At 43.8% G+C, this 26,973-nt stretch overlaps 1 protein-coding gene across 1 annotated transcript; it reads left to right on the forward strand.

Annotated features, from left to right (window-relative positions):
• The first annotated feature begins 4,138 nt into the window (after positions 1-4,138).
• On the forward strand, positions 4,139-18,233 carry UBLCP1 (ubiquitin like domain containing CTD phosphatase 1). Its single transcript, XM_083488506.1, has 11 exons — positions 4,139-4,217; positions 5,314-5,493; positions 6,462-6,553; positions 7,543-7,628; positions 7,713-7,828; positions 8,089-8,187; positions 9,299-9,336; positions 9,641-9,739; positions 10,624-10,740; positions 15,105-15,232; positions 17,179-18,233. Exons 2-11 carry the CDS (start codon positions 5,340-5,342, stop codon positions 17,204-17,206), a joined length of 957 nt encoding a protein of 318 aa, XP_083344632.1. The 5' UTR covers positions 4,139-4,217; positions 5,314-5,339; the 3' UTR covers positions 17,207-18,233.
• Positions 18,234-26,973: the final 8,740 nt, after the last annotated feature.

A 26,973-nucleotide genomic window follows, 5' to 3' on the forward strand; every position in this document is an offset into this window, starting at 1 on the left:
TCAGGGGAGGGGAACAGCTTCATTATTAGCATAGTTATGAGGTAATCATATACAATGCCAAAGTAATGCATTGCATATAACATTTTATAAACACATTACAGTGTAGGGGCAATTTGTCAGTGTACAGCTCTCATCACCAACAGGTTTTTACAAAAGCAACAGCCTTACCTTGCCAAACACGTTTCCCCCAGCCACATAAAATATGAAATGTACATGGACAAGACATGCATTTTTCATGCTTAAGGGAAGGGCAGAAGTTTACGATGTACTTAAATTCCCTCATAATTCTCTCTTTTCTTTTCATCTCTTTCAACACAAGATTCCTAAGGAAAGTGAACCTTTTAGCTTAGGCATGGGGAACTTGCAGCCCTTAGGATAATTGTAGGACTTCAGCTCCCATTAGTCCCAGACACCATGGCTAATGATCAGGGATGATGGGAGTTGTAGTCCAACATCACCTGGAGGGCTACTAGTTTCCCATCCATGCTTACACTGCTGAATCCATGTACAGTGGTGCCCCGCAAGACGAATGCCTCGCAAGACGAAAAACTCGCTAGACGAAAGGGTTTTCCGTTTTTGCGTTGCTTCGCTAGACGAATTTCCCTATGGGCTTGCTTCGCAAGACGAAAACGTCTTGCGCTTTTTTAAAAAAGCCGCTTGAAGAGGCGCAGTTGCAACGGACCGTGCTTCGCAAGACGAAAAACATCGCAAGACGAAAAGACTCGCAGAACGAATTCTTTTCGTCTTGCGAGGCACCACTGTACAGCTCACATTATATACAGGTCTGGATAGTCCCTTGTGGTCCTGTATTAAGTAAAACCAAGGAAACACATATTTAAGATGTGGTGATGAAAATGACATCTACCCAAGAAAAGAAAGGGGGAAATATAGCCTTTTACCTTTCAGTTGCATTTAAAGTGTTGAATTGGTAAGGGTAGTATCCAATGATGTTTGTTTACAGACAGATAATACAGTGCTGACATTTACAAAGCACTAGCACAACCAGTGTTAAACACATCTGTATTGCCTACAACTGCTGTGCTGGGGCGGGCAGGCTGCAGAAAAGGAGAGGCATTGCTGAAAATAGCCTCCCTTCCCATCTACTGATGAATTCCTTCTGTCAGCAGAGAGACAGATTTGGACACCTCCCAAGGTGCAGAGGGCAAGCAGTAGCAATTTAAACAGTGATCTAAAACTTTAATCCGTCATAACTGGAAGAACAGCTTTCTCTTGTAAGTCATACAAGTTTGAGGCTGATCATGATACACGAAAGGGACCCTAATATGCCATGACACATACTCAAATTAGCCTATACCTTCACCATGAATAAAACAGTTCATGCCTAACTTGGAACCTGATCCAATTCACTTTCAAAAAGTAAGCGAAAGGGATAGAAATTGATTTTAATGGCTATTGTGTCAAAACTAGGCCAGGCTGTCACTGTTTTCAGGTGATACTCAGTCACATACCAGCAAATTCAAGTTGATTTGACACTTTTGTGATGGCAAAATGTACTGGAACGGTAGGATACAGATCAGCACAACTTTTTGTGACCCCATTGCAAACAACTCAGAATGAATGCTCAATAAAGAGCCTTTTATCTTACCTCCCCACAAACTTTATGAAATCACATCCAAATACTCAATAAGCTTGCCTGCAAGAGATATATAGTGGTACCTTGGGTTACATACGTTTCAGGTTACATACGCTTCAGGTTACAGACTCCGCTAACCCAGAAATAGTACCTCGGGTTAAGAACTTTGCTTCAGGATGAGAACAGAAATCATGCTCCGGTGGTGCGGCAGCAGCAGGAGGCCCCATTTAGCTAAAGTGGTGCTTCAGGTTAAGAACAGTTTCAGGTTAAGAACGGACCTCCAGAATGAATTAAGTATTTAACCCGAGGCACCCCTGTATATTGTAGATTCCAGCATTGTATTACATTACTGTAGGCAACTCTAAAAGCTGCACTCATGGAATAAAATCAGGTGCCAACTCCATGTCATACCTACTCAGTTGCTACACTTATACAATGGTGTATAAGTCAAATTGTACCCAGGGCTATCAGTTTTGAATTTCTAACATTACTGGCTTTAGCTGTCCACTAAAACTCAATCCAGCTAATAAAGAGATGGTGAACCTGTTGATTTGGGAGTAGATGGACAATCTGTTGAGCAGGTACTGCTCCCTATGAAGAGCGAGTGCTCCTGAACACAATATTGCTGATGATTTCTCAAGTGGCAGTTGTGGCAAGGGATGCTTTTCCAGCTAGTTCTGGCATACCAGCTGCACACTCGTCTACTACATAGATGAGGAACCCATGGCTCTCCAAATGTTGTTAAATTGCAACTCTCATCAGCCTTTTTGACTAGGGCTGATGGAATCCAACAGCTTCTGGATAGTCACCTCTGTCCAATAGGCAGGCCCTCTCAGAGGTCCAGAGAGGCCTGGGCTAATTCATGCTTTTGAGGATACATTCACCGTGGACTAATATTGTGCTATCAAAACTTTATTTTGATGAATATGAAAATCTAAAACTCATTAATATGATAAAATCTGTATCAGTTAACCAAAAATGCCAGTGTCCTTTCCCCAAATTACATACCTTGTTTGCTTGAATTTGCAGCTCTAAGCTGACAGTGTATTGCATTTTGGTCCTATGTACATACAAACAAATTGCGAAACTTATCAAGTATCAAAAAATTCACAAGGGTCTAAATTTGAGGCCCCCTTTGAGCTTTGGGTCCAGGCCAAATGACCCCCTTGTCCCTCCTCTGATATGTCCTTACAGGAGTAAAAAGAACCCTGCCTCCTCCATCATTCATGCCATACCTCTAACTTAGAGCAATATGTGTAAACTATTTCTGCTGTCCAGGAATGTTCTGGTCTAGAATGAAGCAACCACACTGGCTTCCAGATGTTGTTGGACAACAACTCCCATCACTGCATACCATTGGCTAACCTTGATCTATTCCACAAATAGCTTCAAATAGTTTCCAGGCATCATTCATACGGCTGGTGTTGAACTTCAAAGCCCTACACCACCTGGAGGAAAGTATTCTTAGTAGTGATTGTGCTTCTCTTCTCTCAGACCTGTATTGTGTTCCACAGACAATAGGCTTCAGACCTAACTTCTGAATGAAGCCCTTTTCATCCCCAAACTACCAATGAGCAGTGGCGTAGCGTGGGTTGTCAGCACCCGGGGCAAGGCAAGTAATTTGCGCCCCCTAACCTGTGGATTTGCGCCCCTAACCCTAACCCCCAGATGTTGCGCCCGGTGCGGCCGGCCCCCCCCTGCACCCCCCACGCTACGCCACTACCAATGAGGACTGCCCCTCAGCATCCACCCTGAAACGAACAGTAGTAGCAAAGGCAAGATTCTGCTCTCTTTATCCTGTTTTATGGATTGGGACCGGCAGGGCATCTGTGAGGGAAATTTAAGCAGACTAGGTGTTTTGCATGAGCGATTTTTGGACAGAAATCCATACCATTCTACCTGACCCACGTCCCAGGTTACTAACTCTGGACTACATTGCAGGGTTAGCATATGGAAAGTTACTTGTAAGTAAGGGCATAATCACACGAAGGCAGCCATCCTAGCGAAGTTTCTGGCAAAACCTGCATATGACCTGCTTGGGTATTAATAAATCGCTGGTGGAAGCTGATATAGAAACTTCTAAAGGGGCTCAAGATCACACGGAAACCTGTAGCTATCGGGACCTTGGTTCTCTGTAGGGTGTCCGTCTGCTTGTGTGTATGTAGGCTATAATTTGGGTCCACCCCGTCTGGCACTAAGACGCAAGAGGGTGAAACGAGCAGGATCTGCTGGAGGCAACAGGGAGCGACCCTGCAAGCCCTGGTGCTGCCACGGCACCGTCAAAACCTACACTGCGGGGCCGTCGGGAGCCCCTCATTCTCTTTGATCTCCCCAAGCAGCCCTATTCCCTGAGCCGCCATGACACGCTCCGAAGGCTCTCACTCCTGCAAGGGGAACTCGGAAATCCCGTCTGTGTGGGTGGAGTGGGGGGGGGGAGCCACACGCGAAACCCGGGCTGTCCGCTCTACTTTTTTCCCCTCGCTATATCTCTGTGCTGCCATCTGGCCCCCTCGCCACGTCCAGGTTCCGAGAGCGCGAAGTGCTTCCGGTTCGCGCGGCGCGCGAGCTCCGGTCGCCGGGTTCTGCTTCCGGCGCGGCTGGTTCCTGGGACGCTCTCTTGGGGGTGAGGCGGGGCGGCTGCTCCTCTTTCTTCCTTATGGTCCGGCCGGCGCTCGGCGGGGCTGCGGGAGCCCCTATGGGCGCAGCCCGCAAGTCTTCCAGAGCGGGGCGCCCTCTCCCCCTGCCCCGCCCCTCTCGGGCACCCCAAAGGCCGTGGGTGGCACTCGGGGGGTAAACATGGCTAGCAAGTAGCGCCCTACAACCGCCCCCCCAGTACCTCCAAGGGTCTGCTAGTGGAAGCGCGAGGCCCGGACCCTGCAGAGGGGGCGGCGATGGTGGAGGGGACCTAATGCAACGCTCCAGACCTCCCTCCCGTGCACACCTGCTGGGAGCGTTGAGGACGCAGCCCTCGGTGCAGCAGGAGCCTGTCTGCGTCCCTTAACCTATATGAATGGCGCATCGCCTGCCGTTTTACGCAGAAAGGGGCGATGAGCTTCCTCGAAGGAAAGCCCGCCGCCTGGCCCGGCTCCTTTCTCCAGTCCACGTGCAGAAAAGCAAGTAACACCTAGTCATGCCGCTGGAGGATCTAGGCCAGTGTCGCCCACGGCCGGCTTGCAGCAGTGCTGCGGAGTTTCAGGCAAGAGGCTTTCCCAGCCCTGCCTCGAGAGGCCAGGGATTGAAGCGTTCAAGGCACTGGTGCTTCTGTTTCTGAGCTGTGGCTCCTTACTGAAGTGGAAGGCTGCAGTTGGCAGAGTTCTGGTCTCCGCACCTCTTAAATATGCAGGAGACCCCCCCCCCCCAATTAAGAGTTTGGTAATTCTAGTGTTCTGAAACAAGGCAGCACACACGGTTTTTGAAGCTTGCAGATTATCCAGTCAGGTGGCTGGTGTGGACATGAGCAGGTATCCCTTGGGAACTGGTGTCTAGTAATGTAATTACTAGATATATTACTGACTTATGCAGCTTTCCCCTTTGCTGAAGTCTCTTGACATATCTTCCAATTTATACAATCTCTTCCAAATTTATACAAAAATGCCACAGATGCGCACCACTAATTTGTTCAAAATGTAGCAGCAGTATTTGTCTGGTTTTCCAAGTAGAAGTGAAAAGAAGTTAAAATGTTAGAATTCTTTTGACAATCATTTCTTCCTTCCCTATAGGTATATTTTGAACATATGTTACAAATATGGCTGTCTCTCTTATTATAAAATGGGGTGGGCAGGAATTTTTGATAACCACCTTGTCAGAAGAAGACACAGTGCTGGATCTCAAGCAGTCCCTCAAAGGACTTACTGGAGTGCTCCCAGAGCGTCAAAAGCTTCTTGGACTTAAAGTAAAAGGTAATATTTATTCCATGCTCCACCTTTCTTTCACTGTTTAGTAGGGTTGCAGAAACAGATGCGGTTGTCAAATTGGCCAGCTGCTAAGGCGTATCTGTTGCCTTTTGTCCCAGATCCACACTTTCTTCTTGCCTGGTCCATGTGTTAAAATTGTCATGGTGGAGAGAAGACTGACTCCTACACTTGGAGTGGGTCAACTTAAGGCTTCCATTGTCCTTAATTTCCTTCTCTCTCTCTTTCTCTAGAATGACCCACTCATGTGCTAACACGCACTTAACAAAGCAAGAATTGAGAATCAGAATATGCAAAACTAATCTGTGTTAAATGATCCGATGTGTGCAGGTGCCAAGGTTTCCCCCAGTCCAGAATTTCTTGCAAGAATTTCTTGCAGGCATCAGGTTGGCCACTGTGAGACTAGGATTCAGCACACTCTTCTAATGTTTTTTTATGAATATCAGCAAGTATTAGGTGACCTTCAAAAAATAGACTGGGGGTTCACTTTTTGTTGTTGACACTGCACTTCCAGGAAGGGGGGGGGGGTGGGAAGCAGAAAGAAAGAAAGAACTCTGGATTGTAACCAGCAAAGTTGATCTGCTAGCAGAAAGACTTCTGTTTGCTCAGTGGGACTTCCTCTCCTTCTCTCTACATGTGCCCATGCTAAATCTGTTCCAGTGGGTTGCAGGAACCCCTAGAACACATTTGGGGAGGGGAAGGAGGATAAGTTACATCAGGGAGCAGGAGAGAAAATCTTACTCTAGGTTGCCAATATCATAATATTATACACCTCTACTCAGAAGTAACACTCATTGATCTCAGTGGAATTAACTCACAGGAGAGTGTGCATAGGATCGTAGCCTAAGATCATAAGTTAGTGTTTTAAAATACAAATCAGGTGAAAGGAGAAAGGAACAGCTGCAGAAGAAATCGCTCGTTTTTGCTGAGGAAGCTGTAATCTGTTTATATTGCAGGCAAGCCAGCAGACAATGATGTTAAGCTTGGATCACTAAAATTGAAACCAAATACTAAAATCATGATGATGGGGACTCGTGAGGAAAGCTTGGTAAAATACTTTTTTCTATTTAAAACACATAAAAACTAATAATTACAGAAAAAATGATTATAATAAAGACATGTAATTGCCTAGAAATAATGTAGGGTTCATGTGTATGTATGAGAACAAGCAGTGTAATTAATTTTCTGATTAAATGTTAACTGACAAAAAGTTGTTCAAGCCAGAGGTTAGTCTATATGTGGTGTGAACTGAAGGTGTTCCAGGAGGGGAAAGTGCTCATGTGCTCAAATCCGGATTGCAGGTTTCCCACAGCATCTGGTTGGCTGCCAAGAGCAGGATGTTGGACTATATGGGCCATTGGTCTGATCCAGCAGGCTCTTCTTACCTTCTTAAATTCCTTTAACCAATTGATTTTCTACCCTCTTGCCACCAAAATAACTGCATTCTTCCAAAGCAGCCAAGAATGTATAGGTTGTTCACATTTTCTTAATTTGCTTCATCACTGATTCCTCATGTTTATATTTTCCATTTTTGTGGGCTGTCAACTTGATCAGCCACTTTATTCTCTTTATGTATCCTCTGTAAAAAGTATCCAAACTGGTGCTTTAAGCAGTGTGTGATGTTTAATTCTGAATGTTGCTCTTTGTTTAGACAATGCCTTGGCAAAAAGCAAAAGTACTTTTAAAGGGCAGGGGATGGAAGCAAAAGTGTATCTCATTTTGTTTTTCTGTACAAGAACTTTCAAATACAGTCGTACCTTGGATCCCAAACGCCCTGGAACTCAAACATTTTGACTCCTGAACGCCGCAAACCTGGAAGTGATTATTCTGGTTTGCGAACATTCTTTTGGAACCTGAACATCTGACGGGGCTTCTGCAGCTTCTGATTGGCTGCAGGATCTTCCTGCGGCCAATCAGTAGCCGCAATTTGGTTTTTGAACATTTTGGAAGTCGAACGGACTTCCAGAATGGATTCTGTTCGACTTCCAAGGTACGATTGTAATAAAATAAGTTTTCGGTGTTTTACGTTTGTTGTAGGAAGATGTCCTTGGGCCACCGCCTGATAATGAAGATGTAGTCAATGATTTTGACATTGAAGAGGAAGTGGTTGAAGTCGAGAATAGGTGAGTTTGTTGTTGAATAGAGAAATAATTGGCTGGCTTATAAATATGCAACAGCTGCATGTCATTTATATTGTTTGTTTTTAGGGAAGAGAATCTGCTGAAAATCTCCCGCAGAGTTAAGGAGTATAAAGTGGAAATATTGAACCCTCCGCGAGAAGGGAAGAAATTGTTGGTCCTGGATGTTGATTATACCCTGTTTGGTAAGTAATGTACTTCATTTTCAAGACATTATTCCCTGGGCCTGGTACCTGCCGATCTCATGGTTCTTGGCAGTAGACCAGAGAGTTGCTCTCTGGGTATAGGTAGGTTCATTTGGGTTCCACTGCAGTCCTGGGTGCTATGCACATGGTCCCTTGAATATAGTGTAGGTGTATGCCAGAGCACAGGTAAGGAGAAAAGATGCGCTGGCATTCAAATAAGGTTTTAAATGACTAATATGAACTGGTTGACTTTCTTCTAGACCATAGATCATGTGCAGAGACTGGGCTTGAGCTGATGAGGCCGTATCTGCATGAATTCCTGACATCTGCATATGAAGACTATGATATTGTAATTTGGTGTAAGTTATTTACTTCACAAATTGAAAGTGTTTTCATTATGCCTAGAGATGCATTGCCATTTGTGACGTAGGGATCTCTGCTGGAGATGTTGTGGACTTGATCTGCATCTTTTACGCAGTGCTTGATGCTGAACCTTTCTGTTGTATTACATCTCTCAAGCCAGCAATCATGAGAGGTAGTTTAATGGAGGCTTTAGCCCTTGCGGGACAGTCAGCACAGAACCCCTGTGTGAACGAAAATCAATACTTGATTTAAAATACCCTCCTGAACAACTTGATAAAATACTCTCTGGGGCAAGTACTCTGATTCAGAAAATGGGTTATGAATCCCTGTTGGTCGTAAACATGGGCTAGGATCCAAAGACCTACTTAGGTAATCCAAAGCCTTGGGGATGCTCAGTAGAGTGATTGTGAAACTTTGCCTTGCTTTAAATGAAGTTTGTCATGCTGCATTGGGACTGTGTGTGCTACTGTAGGAGAAGTTCAAATCAAAGTCTCCCTTGAGTGTTCAGAACTCGTTGCATGGTCCCTGGGATCTAGGACATGAGAAGGAAAACACACTTAATGCCAGCTGTTGAACCACTTTATTTGACACTTCCCATTTGTTTGTGTTTTTGTTGTACGGAAGTAGATCTAATGCTCCCCTCTTCTCCTTGTGTCAAATTGAGTGGTTGAGCAAAGTAATTCTGTATTGCACCCCCATTGTATTTTAAAAGCTTTTTCTTGTTGATATATTAAACATTGTGTGCTTTTTGTTTCAGCATCTTTACAGTAGTTCACACTTAAAATAAGCCCCAAGGTATCCAGATACCTAAGATAAGCAGAGCTCAGATAAATAGGAATACACACTGTTACAGTGACATGGTGGTAGCATTGGGATTAGAGACTCCCTGGGCAGATTCATGCAATTGTTGGATGAGCTGCTTGCCACGATTATGTGAATGCAGGTGAAACTGAAAAACAGTTCATATGAGAGGGACTTGCTGCATTGAAAACTAATTTGGAGCCTGCATTCCTGAATAATTAGCTAATACCCAGAATAGGATGGCACGGTATTAAAAGATGCCTTGAAAATACTTCACTTGAAAATGCTTTGTTTATTCCCTTTCAGCTGCTACCAATATGAAGTGGATTGAAGCTAAAATGAAAGTAAGCCCGATGTGTAAGCTTGTGTGTGTTTTGATTTTCTGGTGTTTTAGAATGTTCTTTGTGTGATCTGCTTCACAAAATGATTCATAGTATTTTAGTCATAGCATAGAACTCTGTTACAAGTGCTAAAATTGGCGTGATTAATGCTGTGGCTTTGGCCCTAAGTTCCCATGTATACCTTCCTCCTCTCGTGGGATGCTCCTACTGGTGACAAGCAGGAGAGGAGAATGATAGGAGATTGGTAAACTATAGCAGGGGATGAGCCAGTGTGCAAAATGTCCTCAGGTATTGTTTTCCATTGCAGGAGCTGGGAGTGAGCACCAATGCAAACTACAAGATAACCTTCATGCTGGATAGTGCGGCCATGATAACTGTGCACACACCAAGACGAGGATTAATTGATGTAAGTGTCCTCTCACTGACCTCTTTTTTCAAGGCAGGAGTACCCACTCATCAGCACCCTGTTCTAAAGCTCAGTGTATGCAATTCAGATTTCAGTACAGTCATACCTTGGAAGTCGAACATTCAGAAACCAAAGCACGGCTTCTGATTAGCTGCAGGAAGCTCCTGCAGCCAGTCAGAAGCTGCAGAAGCCCCATCGGACATTCAGCTTCCAAAAATAGTTTGCAAACCAGAACAGTCACTTCCAGGTTTGCAGCATTCGGGAGCCAAAACGTTCGAGAACTAAGCTGTTCGAAAACCAAGGTACAACTGTATGTTAAAATAGAATAGGTTCATCACACTAAGAGCAACAGTTCTAAGAAACCTGACTGGCTTTTTGCCACCTGTTGAAGACTCCTCTTTCAACAAACCTTCCAGATATTTTTATCCCAATTGATATCTGCACTCAATTTGAAATAGTTTTTATATACGCAATTGTTATGTGGGTTTATTGAATTGTGAAATTGCTTTGAGTCACTCCATAGGAAGTGGTTCATACACAAAATTAAGAAGTAAGCATGCCAAGCCATACATATAAAAGAAATACAGCTTGGCTTGCTTGCTTGCTGTGCTGGCTGGAGAAACAAGGACTTTCTGCACCAGAATGGGTTGTATCCAGTGAAGTTCTCCTGTTTACTCAAGAGCTTCCCCCAATGCTACAGGACTTTCTCCCTTCTTCCTGGGTGCTCCCACACCTTCTCCCAAATCTGTTCTGTGGTGTTCCCCATCCTTCAGGAGCACATTTCTGCAAATAATCTTTATACAGTAAAAGCAGAATACTAATGGTAAATTCTGTTGTTGAACTGCTGTTTCACTTGAGGTTTTCTTACAACTTTACATCTACAGGTGAAACCCTTGGGTGTCATATGGGGCAAATTTTCAGAGTTTTACAGCAAGAAAAATACTATTATGTTTGATGACATTGGACGAAATTTTCTTATGAACCCACAAAATGGACTAAAGGTAATGTTTAGCATTCGTTTATAAATGCCAGTTTACCTAGTATGGGGTCTTAGGGGAGGGGTAATACGTCTGGTAGGGGAGAAGTCGTGCTCCTTCTGGGGTTGTTTATCCACCTTCGCTCCTCACCCCGCACTCAGCTCTCACCTGTGGCTCCTTGAAGCTGTCGGCATGTGACAGTGCCCACATCCCAGCTAATGTCTTGACTGGCTGGCTAAACCAGGTGAGGTAGCCAATGGGTCTCAAATCCCCAGAGAGTTAGGGACTTCCTTCATATGAAGACAGGCTGTGGCCGATTGAGCAGATGAGACTGATAGTGGGTCCATTGTCTCTCGAGATAGATGGATGCCAACAGCCTAGAGGAAGAAAACTCAAGTGGGTTGAAATTTGGGAAATGGTGCCAATGGAATGGGTCTTTGATCCTGTTTGCACTACTGTTGGTTGGGTGGCAGGTCACGTTGTACCAACATGCCAGTATCTGTATTCCTCATTGTGCCATCTTGATTGCAGCACTTCCCACATTGTTGTATGGAAAGAATTAGTCTTTGAATGAATATTTTCTATTGGTTGTGCTGACCTTCCCTGTCATCACAGCTCCATGCACACATTTCAGCTTTTGGATTTCAGCCATTATTTGGAATTGCTTTGACCTCAGAAGTTGTGCCACTCACCCTTTGGGATTATCATATATTTGTGATCTTACATCCTCCTCCAAGGAGCTGAGAGCCAATGTTTCTGGCTTCACAATCAGCCTATGAGGCAGCTTAAACTGAGAAAGCCTGACTTTCCAAAGATACTAGATAAAGTTAAAAGCCAAGTTAGTGTTTGAATTTCTCTTATCCAGCCCTGCCACTCTGGCCACTGTACCGCATCGTTCCTATGATAAAGCACTCATAATAGCTACAATGTTCTTTGGAAGCTTCCCTACCCCACCCCACCCATGCCCCAGTGCATGTGAAGACAAGATATTTTGTAGTGATCTGGCAGTTGCTTATCAAAGTTTTGATGTGGGGGTATTTAAGAGAGCCAGAAATAAGTTGTCTGCAAAAATGTAGACAATTTGTTCTTTAGTACCTAGACTAAAGGTATAATGTAAAATAATGGAAATTTGAAGACATAGTGTTTAGCATTCATACTATAAGGTGCTTAGGGTGTGTCCAAAGCATTTCACATTATCTCAGTAGCTGATTCCTGCCAGGTAGTACTGTCATCCCCATATTGCAGGCAGACATGTGCTTACATAACCACTTGTCTAAGGCCAGTCAGTTGATGACAGGCAAGAGTTAAATAAGGAGCTTCGCATCTCAGTCTCTTACTGAGGAGCCCTGTATACGCCTACTCAGACGTAGGTATTTAGACCAATAGAACTTGCTCCATAGCATCTTAACTGCTAATCAGCAGTGGCCTTCCTATTTATACCATTGTGTTGCCAGTGGTAACTATTTTCCCTTTTTATGACATCACCTTTTTATGACAAGGTGGCAGCAGAATATTGTTGCTTTTGCTGTAATGCACCAGTGGCAGAGACCTCTGTAGGGACCTGTCAGAAGTATTAAAGACCACGAGAGAAATGTGGCCTGAATGAACTGAAGGGACAGGATGTACCCATTCTGAAATGGTTGTCAACAAAGTTACATGTCAATGTCTCTTTCTGCCCCTGCCTCCCAAACATCTCAGTGTTTTTGGAAAATGTTTGTCCTGGAAAAGACATCTGGCTCTTGTGGTACAAGCGTTGCCCTTTGTAAAGTCTCTCTGCTTCTTGAGAAATGGTGACAGATGAGTGGAAATTGCTTTAAAAGTGCTGTTCAACTAGATGGTGGCTTGATGGAGTGCACCGCTGACAGAGCGGTATCATTGCCTCCCCCTGGGAAAAGAGAGCCGGTGTGCTGCAGCTCAGACTTTTATTGACAGCAAGACAAATTGGAGGTGACCGTTTATGAGAAATGCTGCTGTAAAAGGAATCGAGATCAGATGTTCTACCAGAGGCAACAGAATTTAATCAGCCATTCCACATGGGATTAACTTATTGTCCGCAGGCCTTTGATAAATGTGACAAGTGGTGCTTGGAATGAGCTTTAGAAGCCTCTCAGAAGGACGTGGTCCCCACTGTAGACTACGGTGACAAAGATAACAGCAGTTGTCTCTCCAGCTTAGTTTTTGTGTACCTAGCAATTAAGTATGCACAGAGTGCTCTTTATTTCCTTTTGGACAGAGTTCTGGGATAAACTGAAGCCTGAAACAATGTGCTGTCTGGCAGAGTGCATGCTTTGCTTATGGAATGACCCAATTCAGTCCCTGCCATCTCCAGTCAAAAGGGTCTTAGGTGGTAGTGCTGTGGAAGAGTGCTGCCCTGGCTTTTGGCAGCCACTGCCACTCAAGAGTAGATAATAGAGGTTATGCTGCAGTTTTGGCCTCTCTTACCTTGGAGTAAGCACCATTGAATTCAGTAAGACTTCTGAGTAGACACGGTTAGGATTTTTGCTGTTAGCATATTGTATTAATTTACATGGCCCTTAACAATTTTGGTTCAGGATACCTTAAGGACTGACTGTTTCCTTATATCTCTACCTGATCCCTGAGATTTTCATGGGAGTCTCTGTTGGTGATCCCCTTGATGCAGATGCATGCCTCATATCGACCAGCAGCTATGCACCCAGTAGTGTAGTTCCAACTGTGGAACTTCCTCCCAGATGAGATAATCTAGCAGTCCTCCTCTCCCTATTGAATTTCAGGCACTTGATGACCTTTCTATCCCAGCATGCTTTTGATTGCCATGTGAGTGCTATTTTACTTTTTTTTAAGCTGTGGTTGTTATTTTAAGCTTCTTATTATATGACAGGTGCATTTTTTATTGATCTGCAAACTGCTTAGAGGCTATCTGTGGTGAAAATAAGTTATGAGTGTATCACACTTTCTGATACCCTTATAATTTCTAAGATTTCAGGTTGGGGTCTTAGCATGTAACTAAGCTGAAGTATGTAGAACTGAGACAATCACATATTCCTCCCCTGTCCTCTTCTTCTGTTTCCCTTGTGTCACATTTTCAGTTGTAAGCTCCTCAGGGCAGAGGGCCAGGTTCTTGTACTCTGTAAATAGATAACTAGATAGATAGTAATCTTAATGGAGGGTGCCTGGGATTAGATCTTAGATCTTCTGCACCCAAAGTGTGTGATCTGTTACTGGGTAAAAGGCATACCTGTTGCCTTTGTAGCTTTAAAGTTTGCTGTGTAAATTTCACTAACTGTCGTATTAGTGATTAGTCACAGTCAAGCTTCCAATCAGGGTACTTGACAGGGTACTCTCCATTGGGAAACAGCAGTTGACAGTGCTGAGTGGGTTTTTTAGTGGATGAATGCATGGTGCGTATTTTCTTTCCACAATGGGAGACTGTAGTTCTTAAGACCGGAAGAAACACCATTCTTTGTATATAGGCCCTAGAAGAGAGGGCTGCATTTGGGAGACTGCCTTCCTTCCTGGCCAACGAGATCAAGAGAAGCCAGCCCTGCCTTGTAGAAACACAGCACAGTTCTTATGATGATGGCAGGGAGAGGAGTAGAATGTCATGTAGAGGTCGATGCTGGAGGACTGGAGGTGCTGGCAGCAGGAGGTGGGAGGGAAAGAAGCAAGACCTGCAGTTGTGAAGTGAGACCACTTCTCACCACCCTCTGACTTTTTAAATGTGTGGACGTACTGATGCATCTGCCTATGGCGGCACTGCAGTAGAAAAATTACATGTTTTACTTTTAGAGTGGCTTTTCATTTAAGTGACATTGTATGAATAATTGTACGTGAATAGTCATCTTCATGTTTCCCCATATAATAACCTCCTTGTATAATATATAGAAGCCATAATGTAAATTCTCAAAATACAGCTTGCCTGTGTTGTGAGTTCATGTTCATATGGAGGTCTGATTGGCTGTTTAAAAAGAGCTTTTGCTAGTTTCTTTTTAGCAGTAAGTATCCTGCAACAAGGAGAATGTTGCCCTTGAGTTCAGTAGCTGCTATGCTGTGATGTAAGTTGCTAGAAGCAACTCAGTAGTTCATAAAAACATTATTTACAAATACTCTGAAAGGTTGATTGTTTGAGCTACTGCGTGGATATGAATAGGACATGGGGGAAGGACAAAGTCCATTTGCAAATAATACTTTGGGCTTTTAGAGTACATTGCAGGTCTCTGCAAGAAGGGAGGGATGGAGCCTGCCTGGCAAGTAGAATGGAACCAGAGAACTGAGCCAAAGGGTCATGTTCTTAGACAGGTTCTTGCAATATTACCTGCTCAACAAATGCTAGCATGTTAAGTTTGGGTATGTTCTCTATTTTTCTCTTTAAGATATGTATCATTTACACCTGGTTTCTTTCTCAACAGATAAAACCCTTCATGAAAGCACATTTAAACAGAGATAAGGATAAAGAGCTTCTAAAACTTACTCAGTATCTCAAGGAAATAGCAAAATTAGACGACTTTTTGGAGTTGAACCACAAACACTGGGAAAGGTAAGGATGAAATGCTGTTCTTGTTCAGCATTGTGCTTCAACAATATCAAATTTCGCTTCCTGCTGGCCCAATCTGAACTGATAGCAACTCCATTAGCAGAGGTGCCTGAATTAGTGTCGGTTCAATTTGTTAGCATTTTGTGTACGATTTTTTCATATGCAAATGTTTAGGAAAGTGACAAAGTGACAAAGACAATACCATGGCAGGGTGGGATCACCATAAAAACACAGTAGCCTTATCTCTGCAACCAGGGCATTCCTAGTTACATATAAAACAAATAGTCCCAATGACCTTGGTGGAATCTACTTGCTGACTCAGGCTAGAGAAGTCTGTGCGTCTCAAAATTCTGCTAGCTGCATGCATTGTACGTGGCTTGGCAGTCTTGGCTCTGTACTTGAGACTTAACTGCAGTTGACTCCAATGAAAATGCATACCAAGCATTTTCACTTGGAGAAGGAGCTAACATTAAGGCATTTTCCTTGAGAACTGGACCATAGCTCCTCCTTAAGACAGAATGCTTCTAAATTTTGGACCACCAAAGTTTCTATTCCTTTTCCCATTTTGGTGTGAAGGATTTGACCTTAGGGATCTCGGTTAGATCTCTGTATTTTTATGTATAGGTAAAAGGTTCAGGTAAAGGACCGCTGGACGGTTAAGGTAAACGGTGTTTCCGTGCGCTCTGGCTTCTGTCACTGTTTTCCGTTGCGCCAGAAGCGGTTTAGACAGGTGGGCCACATTATTATCTATACAGGAGGGTTGAATTCTGAACCAGCTCTACTTTTTAAAGTCTCTTTGTAGGTGGAGTGTGCAACATTTTTACTTTAGAGCAGGTGTGCCTGACATAAAGTAATGCAGCCTTCTCCATCCCTGTAGGTGATGTTAAGGCTCCAACTCCCATCAAACCCAGCCAGCATGGCCAATAGACAGGAGTGATGGGAGGTGTAGTATAAAATACCATGTTGGAGAAGGCTTAGTGAATAGACGAACCATTTAGGACTATGAAACCAGCACTAGGCTGTAGTTTGGAAGGCATCTGTGCTATCGGCAAGGGGTTGATCTTTTGAGTCCTGCAAACTGACTGGTGTTCAGTCCAGATCTATGTGCTGTGTTCGCTATTGAGATCACCTCCTGATAAATTTTATATTTACTTCGACATTTATTTGTTGGAAGCTAAGAAATTAGAGGCAAGACGTTGCTATTGGTCAGTAGACATTAAAAGTGCATCTGGGGTAATCGGCAGTAGATGTGTGACTCACACCTGCTCTGCAAAGCAATATTATCTGGACTTGATGGTTCTAGCACATTTTAATCAGGCTGTGGTTAGAAAATGCCCAGCACTTCACTCAAAGTCGTGAGTGTGAACATCCACATTCATCTTACAACGTACTTTCTTATGCCACAGTTGCTAAAGTAACTGATAACTCCTGATAACACATGCTCAAGGCATGAATCTGAGCAATTTGGACATGATTTAAACACTTTAATAATTTGCCCTCTTTTTGAGTGCCTACTTCTTTCCCCCACCAGCTGTAAATTTCAGAATGCTATTTAGACAGCTCAGTCCAGATCTTTTGAGAGAATTTTTTAATGCCCAAAGGTTTGTTTTACTGGTTGGATCTTAACAACGAATGAAAGATTTGTGCTGATATTTTAGAATATTAATATGTGCTACTGCTGAAAAATGCTCTCTTAAAATTCTAGGGCATATGAGCACTGCATATTGCCTAACTCTTTTTATAATTGATTTATTTACTCCTGCTACCCATCAAGACTACAACTATTTCAGTAGAGGAGGTGCTGAAAGATGAAGAAGTAAACTAGGATAGTACTATGAATGCTTTCAGAACATCAAGAATCTATTGTACCAGTAATTCCATGTTTTAAATGCGCACCCTGTGTATGTTGAATCCTGTTATAAATGTTTTATTTTTGGCTTTTTCTTCAGGTACCTTTCAAAGAAACAAGGACAGTAGCTTTATTTTGTGACATTGAAACCAGGCGGAACATAGAGACCCTTTGACCTTTCATCTTGTGTAAGCTAGAATAAAGTAGTGCTGGACACTGACTTAACCACCCGAACAACTGCTTATACTTGGTCTTCCCGTTGGTTTGCTCTAGGTCTCTCTGTCTCTCTTCTGAAGATCGCCACTAACAACCGAAAGGGAAAATAATTTGCTTTCCCCTTCCTCCCTTGCATTTATCTCTGGGGTTACTATTTAAAAAGCAATTCCATTTGTACTGCTACTGTAGTATCCCCAAAACTTTAAAGACCACATTGTTTGGAAATGGGGTGGAAACCCCCCAACATTCAGACCAAAAAAAAAGAGGAAAATCCCCAACCCAGATATTTACTATGGAGCCAGTTCGTTTTTTCTGCATTCTCAGTTCTAGAAACCATTTCCCCTTCCCTGTTTATGGTATTTAAGTCTATGAACTATAAGATGTCAAATTATGTATTAGTATGTCAAGTGTTCCTTTTATACAAAACAGTTTTAAGGATGGAAAGCACCACTAGAGGGCAAAGATGCCTTCATATGTGGATTGTGATAATAAAACTGTTATGACTGGAGAGAAGAGGAGGGATTTGAAAACAACCTTTTAATGCTTGGTTGAAAAGCATTCCTTTATTGTTTTTTGTTTAACAACAACAAAATCTAACCAGAGTAAAGGTTTAAACCTGAAAAGAGCTAAGAGCCTAATTCCTTAAAGCATGAACATTAGCTGTTCTGTTCTTGTTAAATCTTGTCAGGATACAAGCTCTTTTACTGGCAATATTCAGCCACAGCTGTTCTAAAGTGTCACTTGTGCTGCTTCAACCTCCACTGTGGAAGTGTGATGCGCCTGCTGTCTCGCATTGCCGACAGACCCTTGTCATGCCATTCTTGTATTTGAAAGCAGATCGCTCCTTTCAAATAAAGATAGCATATATTGTTCTTAAGGAACTATAGCAGGTCTGCTAATAATAATGATAATAATAACAATAAATGCCTTTTCTTAAAACCTGTGTTCCATTGTTTTCTCAAGCTTCAATACAAACAAGGCCATGAGTCTCATTCTCTACCGACTGAACTATCCATGCCCTGTACTTATGCCACTTTTGATTCCTGATTGGATGTATAACAAAGTATGCTGTGTGTATGTGGTTTGCTTCCACTATCCACTAGGGCTCTCCCAGTTTGTTTGGGGCCCCACTCATCAAGTAGGCCACACGCTGGATCTGATCTTTGGGGCTGGCATAGATGTGATCATGCTCCCCCCTGTGGAAGTGCCATGGTCTGGATCCTGATAGATTCCAACAAGCCTTGCGGGACCCTGCTCCTCCTGGCGACTCATTAGATGACCTTGTTGAAGACTGGAATAACCGGCTCTTGGCAGCCATTGATGAGATCGCACCTAAGCGCCCTCTGCGACCCCGTCGAAACCGGGCCCCTTGGTTTACTGAGGAGCTCTGGAAAATGAAGCGGGATCTCAGACGGCTAGAGTGAGTATGGCGACGAAGTCGTGATGGAGCCTCAAGAACATCTTATAGGACGCTTATGAAAGCCTATGAGATGGCTATGAAAGCTGCTAAGAAATCTTTCTTTGCAGCTTCCATTGCATCCGCTAGCTCTCACCCGGCACAACTTTTTAGAATAATTAGGTCAATAACGTCCTTAGGAGGACAACCAAATTTAAGCACAAATTCGACCCACAGCTGTGAGGCATTCGCAAGCTTTTTTGCGGAGAAAGTCCTGTTGCTCCGCCGTGACCTCCCTGCCAAATTAGATACAGTGACTGAACTGGAGGCCCCCTCGACTGACTTCAGGTCCAGTGTTGGACTATTTCGATCGGATACTCCCTACTGATGTGGATAGATTCCTCCAAGTTAGTAGGCCCACCACCTGCCTCCTTGATCCATGCCCATCTTGGCTGATTAGGGAGTGTCCAGATGTTGCGCGGACCCCCCTGGTTGAAATTATCAATTTGTCCCTTGACAGGGGGACATTCCCAGGGGAACTGAAGGAAGCAGTAGTGTGTCCACTCTTAAAGAAAACTTCATTAGATCCCTTAGACCTATCCAATTACTGCCCAGTTTCAAATCTTCCATATCTGGGTAAGGTAATTGAGAGAGCGGTTGCTGAACAGCTTGGTAGGTTTCTGGAGGAAACATCAGCTTTAGATCCATTTCAATCCGGTTTCCATCCTGGTTTTGGGACCGAGACGGCTCTGGTTGCCCTAACAGATGATCTACGTAGACAACTGGATCGAGGCGGGTCAGGACTGCTGATCCTTTTAGATTTGTCAGCAGCCTTTGACATGGTCGATCATGATCTTCTGGACCACCGCCTCGCAGACGTGGGGATACAGGGCATAGCCCATAACTGGCTGTGCTCTTTTATCTCTGGTCGGGGACAGAGGGTGGCACTAGGGAGGGAAGTGTCGTTGCGCCACTCCTTGGTGTGTGGAGTGCCACAGGGCGCAATTCTCTCCCCGATGCTTTTTAACATCTTTATGCGCCCCCTTGCCCAGATTATCTGGAGCTTTGGGCTGGGCTGTCACCAATACGCTGATGACACTCAGCTCTATCTGCTGATGGATGGCCACACCGACTCGGCCCCAAACACACTGACCAGATGCTTGGAAGCTGTGGCTGGATGGTTTCGTGGGAGCCGATTGAAACTAAATCCTTCGAAGACAGAGGTCCTATGGCTGGGTCAGGATGGCATGGGGATGAGAGACCAACTCCCTTCTCTTGCGGGGGCCCAATTAGTGCCATTGCCTTCCATTAAGAGTTTGGGTGTAATCCTTGACGCCTCCCTTTCCATGGAGGCGCAAGTTACAGCAACAGCCAAGGCGACATTTTTCCACCTTCGCCGCATCAAGCAGTTGGTCCCTTACCTTTCCCGCCCTGACCTGGCCACAGTGATCCATGCGATGGTCATCTCCAGGCTTGACTACTGTAATTCGCTCTACGCGGGGCTGCCCTTGAAGCTGACCCAGAAACTCCAGAGGGTGCAGAATGCTGCAGCGAGGCTCCTCATGGGGTCTCTGCCATGGGAGCATATTCACCCAGTGCTTTTCAAACTGCACTGGCTCCCGGTAGAGTACAGGGTCAGATTTAAGGTGCTGCTTTTGACCTTTAAAGCCCTTCACGGCCTAGGACCCTCATACCTACGGGACCGCCTTTCCCGGTATGCCCCACGGAGAGCCTCAAGGTCCATAAATAGCAACACCCTAGTGGTCCCGGGCCCTAAGGAAGTTAGATTGGCTTCAACCAGAGCCAGGGCCTTTTCAACTCTGGCTCTGGCCTGGTGGAACGCTTTACCTTATGAGACCAGGGCCCTGCAGGATCTGATTTCTTTCCGCAGGGCCTGTAAGACAGAGTTGTTCCACCTGGCCTTTGGCTTGGAGCCAATTTGATTCCCTCCCTCTCTTTCTTTTTTCCTTTCCTTCTCCTCCTGCGATGAGGCTACATTTTAATATTTCAATATTTCAATATTTCAATGTTATATTTTAATTTTGTTTTTAAGTTGTAATCATTCAACTTGTTTTTATTATTGCTTGTAAGCTGCTCTGAGCCCGGCCTTGGCTGGGGAGGGCGGGGTATTTAAAAAAATTATTATTTTTATTATTATTATTATTATTATTATTATTATTATTATTTATTATTATTATTATCCAGAGGGTTTAAGAGGGTTTGGAATGGATTTTAGTCCTTATATCTGCTAATATAGCGTCTCTGGTGGAAAGTCCCACTTCAGTTGTAAAAATGTTCACCTTCTATTCCGGGCTTCCTCAACCTCTGCCCTCCAGATGTTTTGAGACTACAATTCCCATCACCCCTGACCACTGGTCCTCCTAGCAAAGGATCATGGGAGTTGTAGGCCAAAAACATCTTGAGGCCGAGGTTGAGGAAGCCTGTTCCATTGTTTAGAGCTACTGAGAAGCTGAATAAGGAGTTCTCATGGTGTGTTTTATAGGACTATTCAATAGGCATTGCAGGAATAACAGATAACTTCACAGAGTAATTACAGTTTCTGGCTCAACTCAATTTGTATCATTTAGTAAAAGGTGGAAGAGAATCCCTTCATTGCAGTGAGGAAATTACTTGGAAGCAATGAACGAGTAACTTCGTTATGCACAATTCAAGTGCCCATTCTTAAGCAGTGACCATACTGGGCAGCTTTATGACGGGGCACTTCAAATCTTTGAGGAATGAGCTTAGTTTTACTATCACCAAACATCCATTCTCATTCTGTTCCAGTGGCAAATCCAAATGCTTTGGAGGTTTTAGCAGTGCAGATGCCCCATACTGTGTATGTACAGAGACCTCCACGTGTTCATGAAGCATGGATGCCTTAACATAAATGCAAGTTCTCTAAGCATGTGGTGAGGCCTTACTTGGTCCCTCAGAACTACTAGACCTGACCAAAAGTCACAAACCTTTTCAGACTGGCCAGATTTTTGCCTACTTCAGCGTGGTTCTGCCAGAGGAACCAGAAGCACATTAATCAGAATCAGAAACTTGACATCAAATCCCCCTTGGTGCAAAATTTGACTGTCTGTCACCAAATTCACTCTTAACAAATTAGTTCCTTGTGAATTGTGGCAACAAGGGCCGTAGCTCTGTGGTAGGACATAATAGTATCCCACTATAGTTTTGTGCGGAGTTTATGGCTTGCTTTCACAAGGTCATAGGCACCATCCTCATTTCCAGCTAAAACAAGCAGGAGGCAGGGGATGTGAAAGACCTTGGCCTGAGCCATGGAAGACAACTGTCAGAGTAGACAACAATGAAGGTGGATCCATAGAATGAATGGAACACTGCCCCACTAAACTCAAGTCCCTTCCTCAGCCACCCACTAACTGCCTGCCTCCTTCCTTAACACCCAGTGCAGAAGTTGCACATGTCAGCCTCAGTACTGCTGCCTTTGTGGAACTTAGCAGGGAGAAGGATGGGGACAAAACCAGAAATCATTGCCTAGCCGTCTGATTAGTTCTGGATCCACAGAGCCATTAGGTCTGGCTGCCTACTGTTTACCTCCATGCCTTCCACTCTACCAGTCACAATGGGTGTCATCCTCCATTCTAGCTTAGATGAACATCTAGGGCTGTGGGCCCACTGAAATTAATGGGCATGGCTAATTTAGGTCCATGGGTTTTAAGTTTGTCTACTCCAAGTAAAACAGTTGGATACATCTCATAGTCTGACCTGATAAAAGGCAGCTTCCTGATTCTGGTGCCATCATTTTAGAGATCACCTTGTTATCTTTGAGTTTAGGGAGATTCTATTATATTCCTGACAATTTATTTCAGAGATAGCTGAACAGTGAAATGTGCACAAACTGAATTTTCCAAAGGTGGGAAGCTAGAAAGATGAAAATTTGTGAATGGTTTTTGCTTTTGCTTTTTTTAAAGGCACTAGAGGGCACAAGCGCAGCTGAAATATACCTAGAATATTCAGCATCCATGTGGGCCTGTGTAGATAACTGTAGCAAAAAGCAATAATGTGCATTCTAGTCTTAGTAAAGCACAATGTTTAAGACCAAGATGCTGTTTTGCAATTTTTTATATATGAGGCTGACATGGTTTTCTATTTTAAAACTATTAAAACTAGTATAGCTTGTTCAAAATATTATCAAACCATCAAAAATAATTCAATAAAAATTAGAATTAAATCACTAGAAGGCTAAACCTCATGGAATAAGCATGTCTTAAAACATTTTCTAAAAGCAAGTAAGACAGTTTAATAGTGCGCCTCAATGAGAATGAAACTAGATATCTTTAAAAAGTGGGTTCTTAATGTACAACCCCACTGAACGTAATTTTAATCTAATCAACTAAAACTGAGAGATGGAGGGTACTCCTTTCCATAGTTTAAAACTTAAAAAACAAAACCTAACTAAGCATACTCCAAAGGCGACAATGGCAAGCGATAGGTTGACTTTAGCAAAAGTCGGAGTGTCAAGTTCCTGGGAGATGGAGCTTCTTCCTGCCCCTAAAAATGTTCCCAAGAAAAAGTGCTTCCTCCCCTCTCTTGAATGCCATCCATTGATTTATATGGATGAAGGTAAAGTTGTGTACTTGGAACATTTTTAGGATGACGCCTAAATATTGCATAGGCATCTGCATGAAAGGGGATGGGAACAGGCTGAATTCTCACAGAAATTTGGGGATCACTGCGCCTGTACCTTTGCCTCATATTTCAGTTTCTACAAATGTATGAAACATTTTAAAAAAACAAAATCTGGAAATCTGGGGATTATTACTTATCTGTGGGGTGTGGGGGACACCCACCTTCCCACCTACCCCATGGGCACTCATGACCACTTGAGAGGAGCAGGTTTTCCCCTCCTGTCAGTCAATAGTCTTGCTGTTAGGATAATCTGTTTTCTTGGTTCCACAGAACTCTTGATGCTTTGAGAGAACTAGGCCTTAAGAGTTTCACCATGTCGCCACTGGAAGCTGCTGGGTGGGGAGGAGGGTGAATAGTTATGGAAGCTACTGTGTACTTTTCATAACATACAGATACTGGATATCCCCCCCCCCCACTGGCCAAGCACCCATTTTCTTTGCTTGTCACCCCCTCCCCATAAAGGTCCCTAACACATGTATGATTAACCGGTTGGATTAAAAAAGAAAAACCAGCCAGGATTAAAAATTTGCCTCAGTTTATGTCAGTTTATTTCTGAGAGGTAGAATACATTAGATAAGAGATTATTAGGTCTAGCCTGCCTGTCTTTGTGAACAGGCAGAAGCCTAGTGGGATTTCTTGGAAACACCAAATTTATGGCTATACGTGCTGCATGCCAGTTGTTCTCATTGCCTGCCTTGGAAAGGAAAGGAAAAAAGAAGAAAAATTACTGTACATTATAATAATGGGTTCCTCCACACTTCCACTTGTCCCACTGCTTTCCCTGGGGAACTCATTCCTTACTGCTGAATTGGAACAAATGTCAGTTAGGTTTTCTGCAGATGGATGTTTGCTCCAATTGAGAGGTAAAGAGCGGCTTTTCCCGGGGAAAGTGGTGGGGCGAATGGACCCATGCCTAGACCGCAGGACAAGCGAAGTGTGGATGACAGTAATGAAGACAAGTAATGAAACTCTGATGTCCCTGGCCTACCAACAACCTTGCTCCCCCACCCCCATACTTTTGACTCATTATGCAACATACCACATTTGTGAACATGTAGGGTGGTAGTCAACTATGAGGAGATGTACTGAAATTATGGGACCCAACTTAATCACGTTCATTAATTTCAGTGAGTGTGCTCTTGAGTAAAACTTGAATGCCACCCTTACATTTTAATTCAGTGGTGTGGAACCTGGGGCCTACCAGATGGTTGTGGGACTTCCATTCCTGACCGGGGTCAATGGAAGTTGGAGTTCTCCACCCCTAAGTTAATTTGAGCTGTGACTCAACAGGACTTAGACCTGTGATCTATTTTCAGTGAAAAGACCTAACCTTGGAACATCATGAATTCAATAAACTTGTTGAAAGGGTTGGGTGTGTTTTAAGCCCTGGCCAGTGCCTCCCATGCAGCACAAACACATCTAGAATCCACCAAAAGTGCAAGGCTTCTGTGACGAAAGACAAGTCTTTGGTGTTCGGATTTAGTAATTTGTGTTGAGGGGAAACATTCAATAACACTGAAATGGGCAAGTTGAGGCTACACACCTAACCCTGCTGCTGCTAATTTGGTGGCAGTGCTGGCCGTCTCTCTGTGTCCCCCTCTGCTTCACTCCAAGCAATATTGACGTTCCTCAGAGGAAGGTGTTCTTGGTGATGTGGCTTAGGAGACTGCCTGCGCTGTGGCCACTTCCCCTCAGTGTCTAGAAATGATCCTGAAATTTAGTTAAAAGTTTACAGGAAAATCGATGGTGGCTTAGGCACTCTCCAGGGACCTTTTGCCCAGAATGCCTCATTCTGAGGAAATACCCTGTCCTTCAGAACATTCTTGAAATGACTGAATCCACGGTCTGTCTCTGCGAGGGTACCCTAAAGGAGTCTAACATCAACACCATGACCAGGTGATGACCTTGAGATGTTTGGATTTCCTACAAGAAATCCCCCTACATTGATGAATAAGAATTTGCATTATGGAAAAGGGGGATCATCAGATGACCCTAAAGTTGTAATACAGAAAACATGCGAGCTTACCTATTTTCTACATTTCCCATGGTGCTTTATGCCAAGGTTAAAGTTTTTAGTTTTCCTGGGGGAAAAGAGACAGAGAGTACATAAAAAGAAGATTCCCCCAAAATACAGGTTGTTAAAGGAGGCAGCGTGGAGCTAAAAGTGGAATATTCACACGGCTAATAATAATACAATAGGACTCACGAGCTCTTATATTATGTGGGCCACAGCTCAGGGAAAGAGCACATGCTTTTCATGAAGAAGGTCTCAGGTTGCATACAGAAAGTCTCAAGTCTCTGCAGAAACTTTTGTCTGAAACCTTAGAGACCTGCTACCAGTCAGTCTACACTAGGAGTGGGGAACCTGTGGCCCTCCAGATATTGGAGGACTACAACCATGGGATGGGAGAACAACAACATCTGGAGGGCCATAGGTTCCCTAGGCCTGGTATAGACAGTATTGAGCTAGATGGACCAATGATCTGACTTCCTATAAGGCAGCTTCTTACGTTCTTCATCATCTAGGTGACTTTTGACTTGATTGCATGCATTGAGACAGGCCATTGGACTGGTGTCAATTCTCTTCTCCACCCACTCTGCCAAATAACACTCACCAGATTTCTGAACACAACAAGCACCTGTTGTTGTACGTCTTATTATCTGTGCCACAGACAGGCCCAGAATCATGGAATCGGTAATGAAATTTGAGGCAGGTGGAAGACCTATGGAACCAATGTGGCACGAACCAGGAGCAGTCAACCTGAAAATATAGTAACTGAGTGTTCAACACGCCCACTGAATGTCTGGCCTTGTGGTAACTGAATGCAGGATGGAATGGCGTAGCTAAGGATGCTTACTTATTTAAAGTCTTTATAACCTGCCCTCCATCAGAAGTTCATAGGGTGGGAAATGCAATTAAATGATGACTCAAAACTAAAACAGATCACACACAAAACCCATTATTAAAACATCAACAAATGCTTTCAGGGAACTAAAATCACATTTTCTTTTCTTTTTAAAAGCCTTTTATTTAATATTGAGGCAGGTTGGTATGGGAGAAGCTATTCTTTCAGATATCTGGGCACCAAGTCATTTAGGGCTTTATATATCATCATAAGCACCTTGAATTGGGCCCAGAAGAAAATGGGCAATAGTGCAGTGTTATATGCGTGTGGCCAGCCATAACCATTAGTGTATTTTGCACCAGTTGAAACCCCTGGACCATTTTCAACAGCAGTCCCACATGAAATACATTACAATAGCCGAATACAGATATAATGGAGCACTATGGCTAGATGTCAAGTGACAAAGTTGGTTCCAGGAGCAACTCCCCACTAAGCTACAGACCTCCACTCCTTCAAGGGTAATGCAGCCTGACCTGGAACAGGACATCTTAGCTGGACAGCTCAGATGGTTAGAGTGTGGTGCTGACAACACCAAGGTTGCAGGTTCGATCAGCTACATATTCCTGCACTGCAGGGGGTTGGACAAGATGATCCTAGGGCCCCTTCCAACTCTATGATTCTATGACAGGCATAGGCAAACTTGGCCCTCCAGATGTTTTGGGACTACAGCTCCCATCATCCCTGACCACTGGTCCTGTTAGCTAGGGATCATGGGAGT

The sequence above is a fragment of the Podarcis liolepis genome, assembly GCF_965112155.1.
Source record: "Podarcis liolepis genome assembly, chromosome: 2".
Taxonomy (NCBI): domain Eukaryota; kingdom Metazoa; phylum Chordata; class Lepidosauria; order Squamata; family Lacertidae; genus Podarcis; species Podarcis liolepis.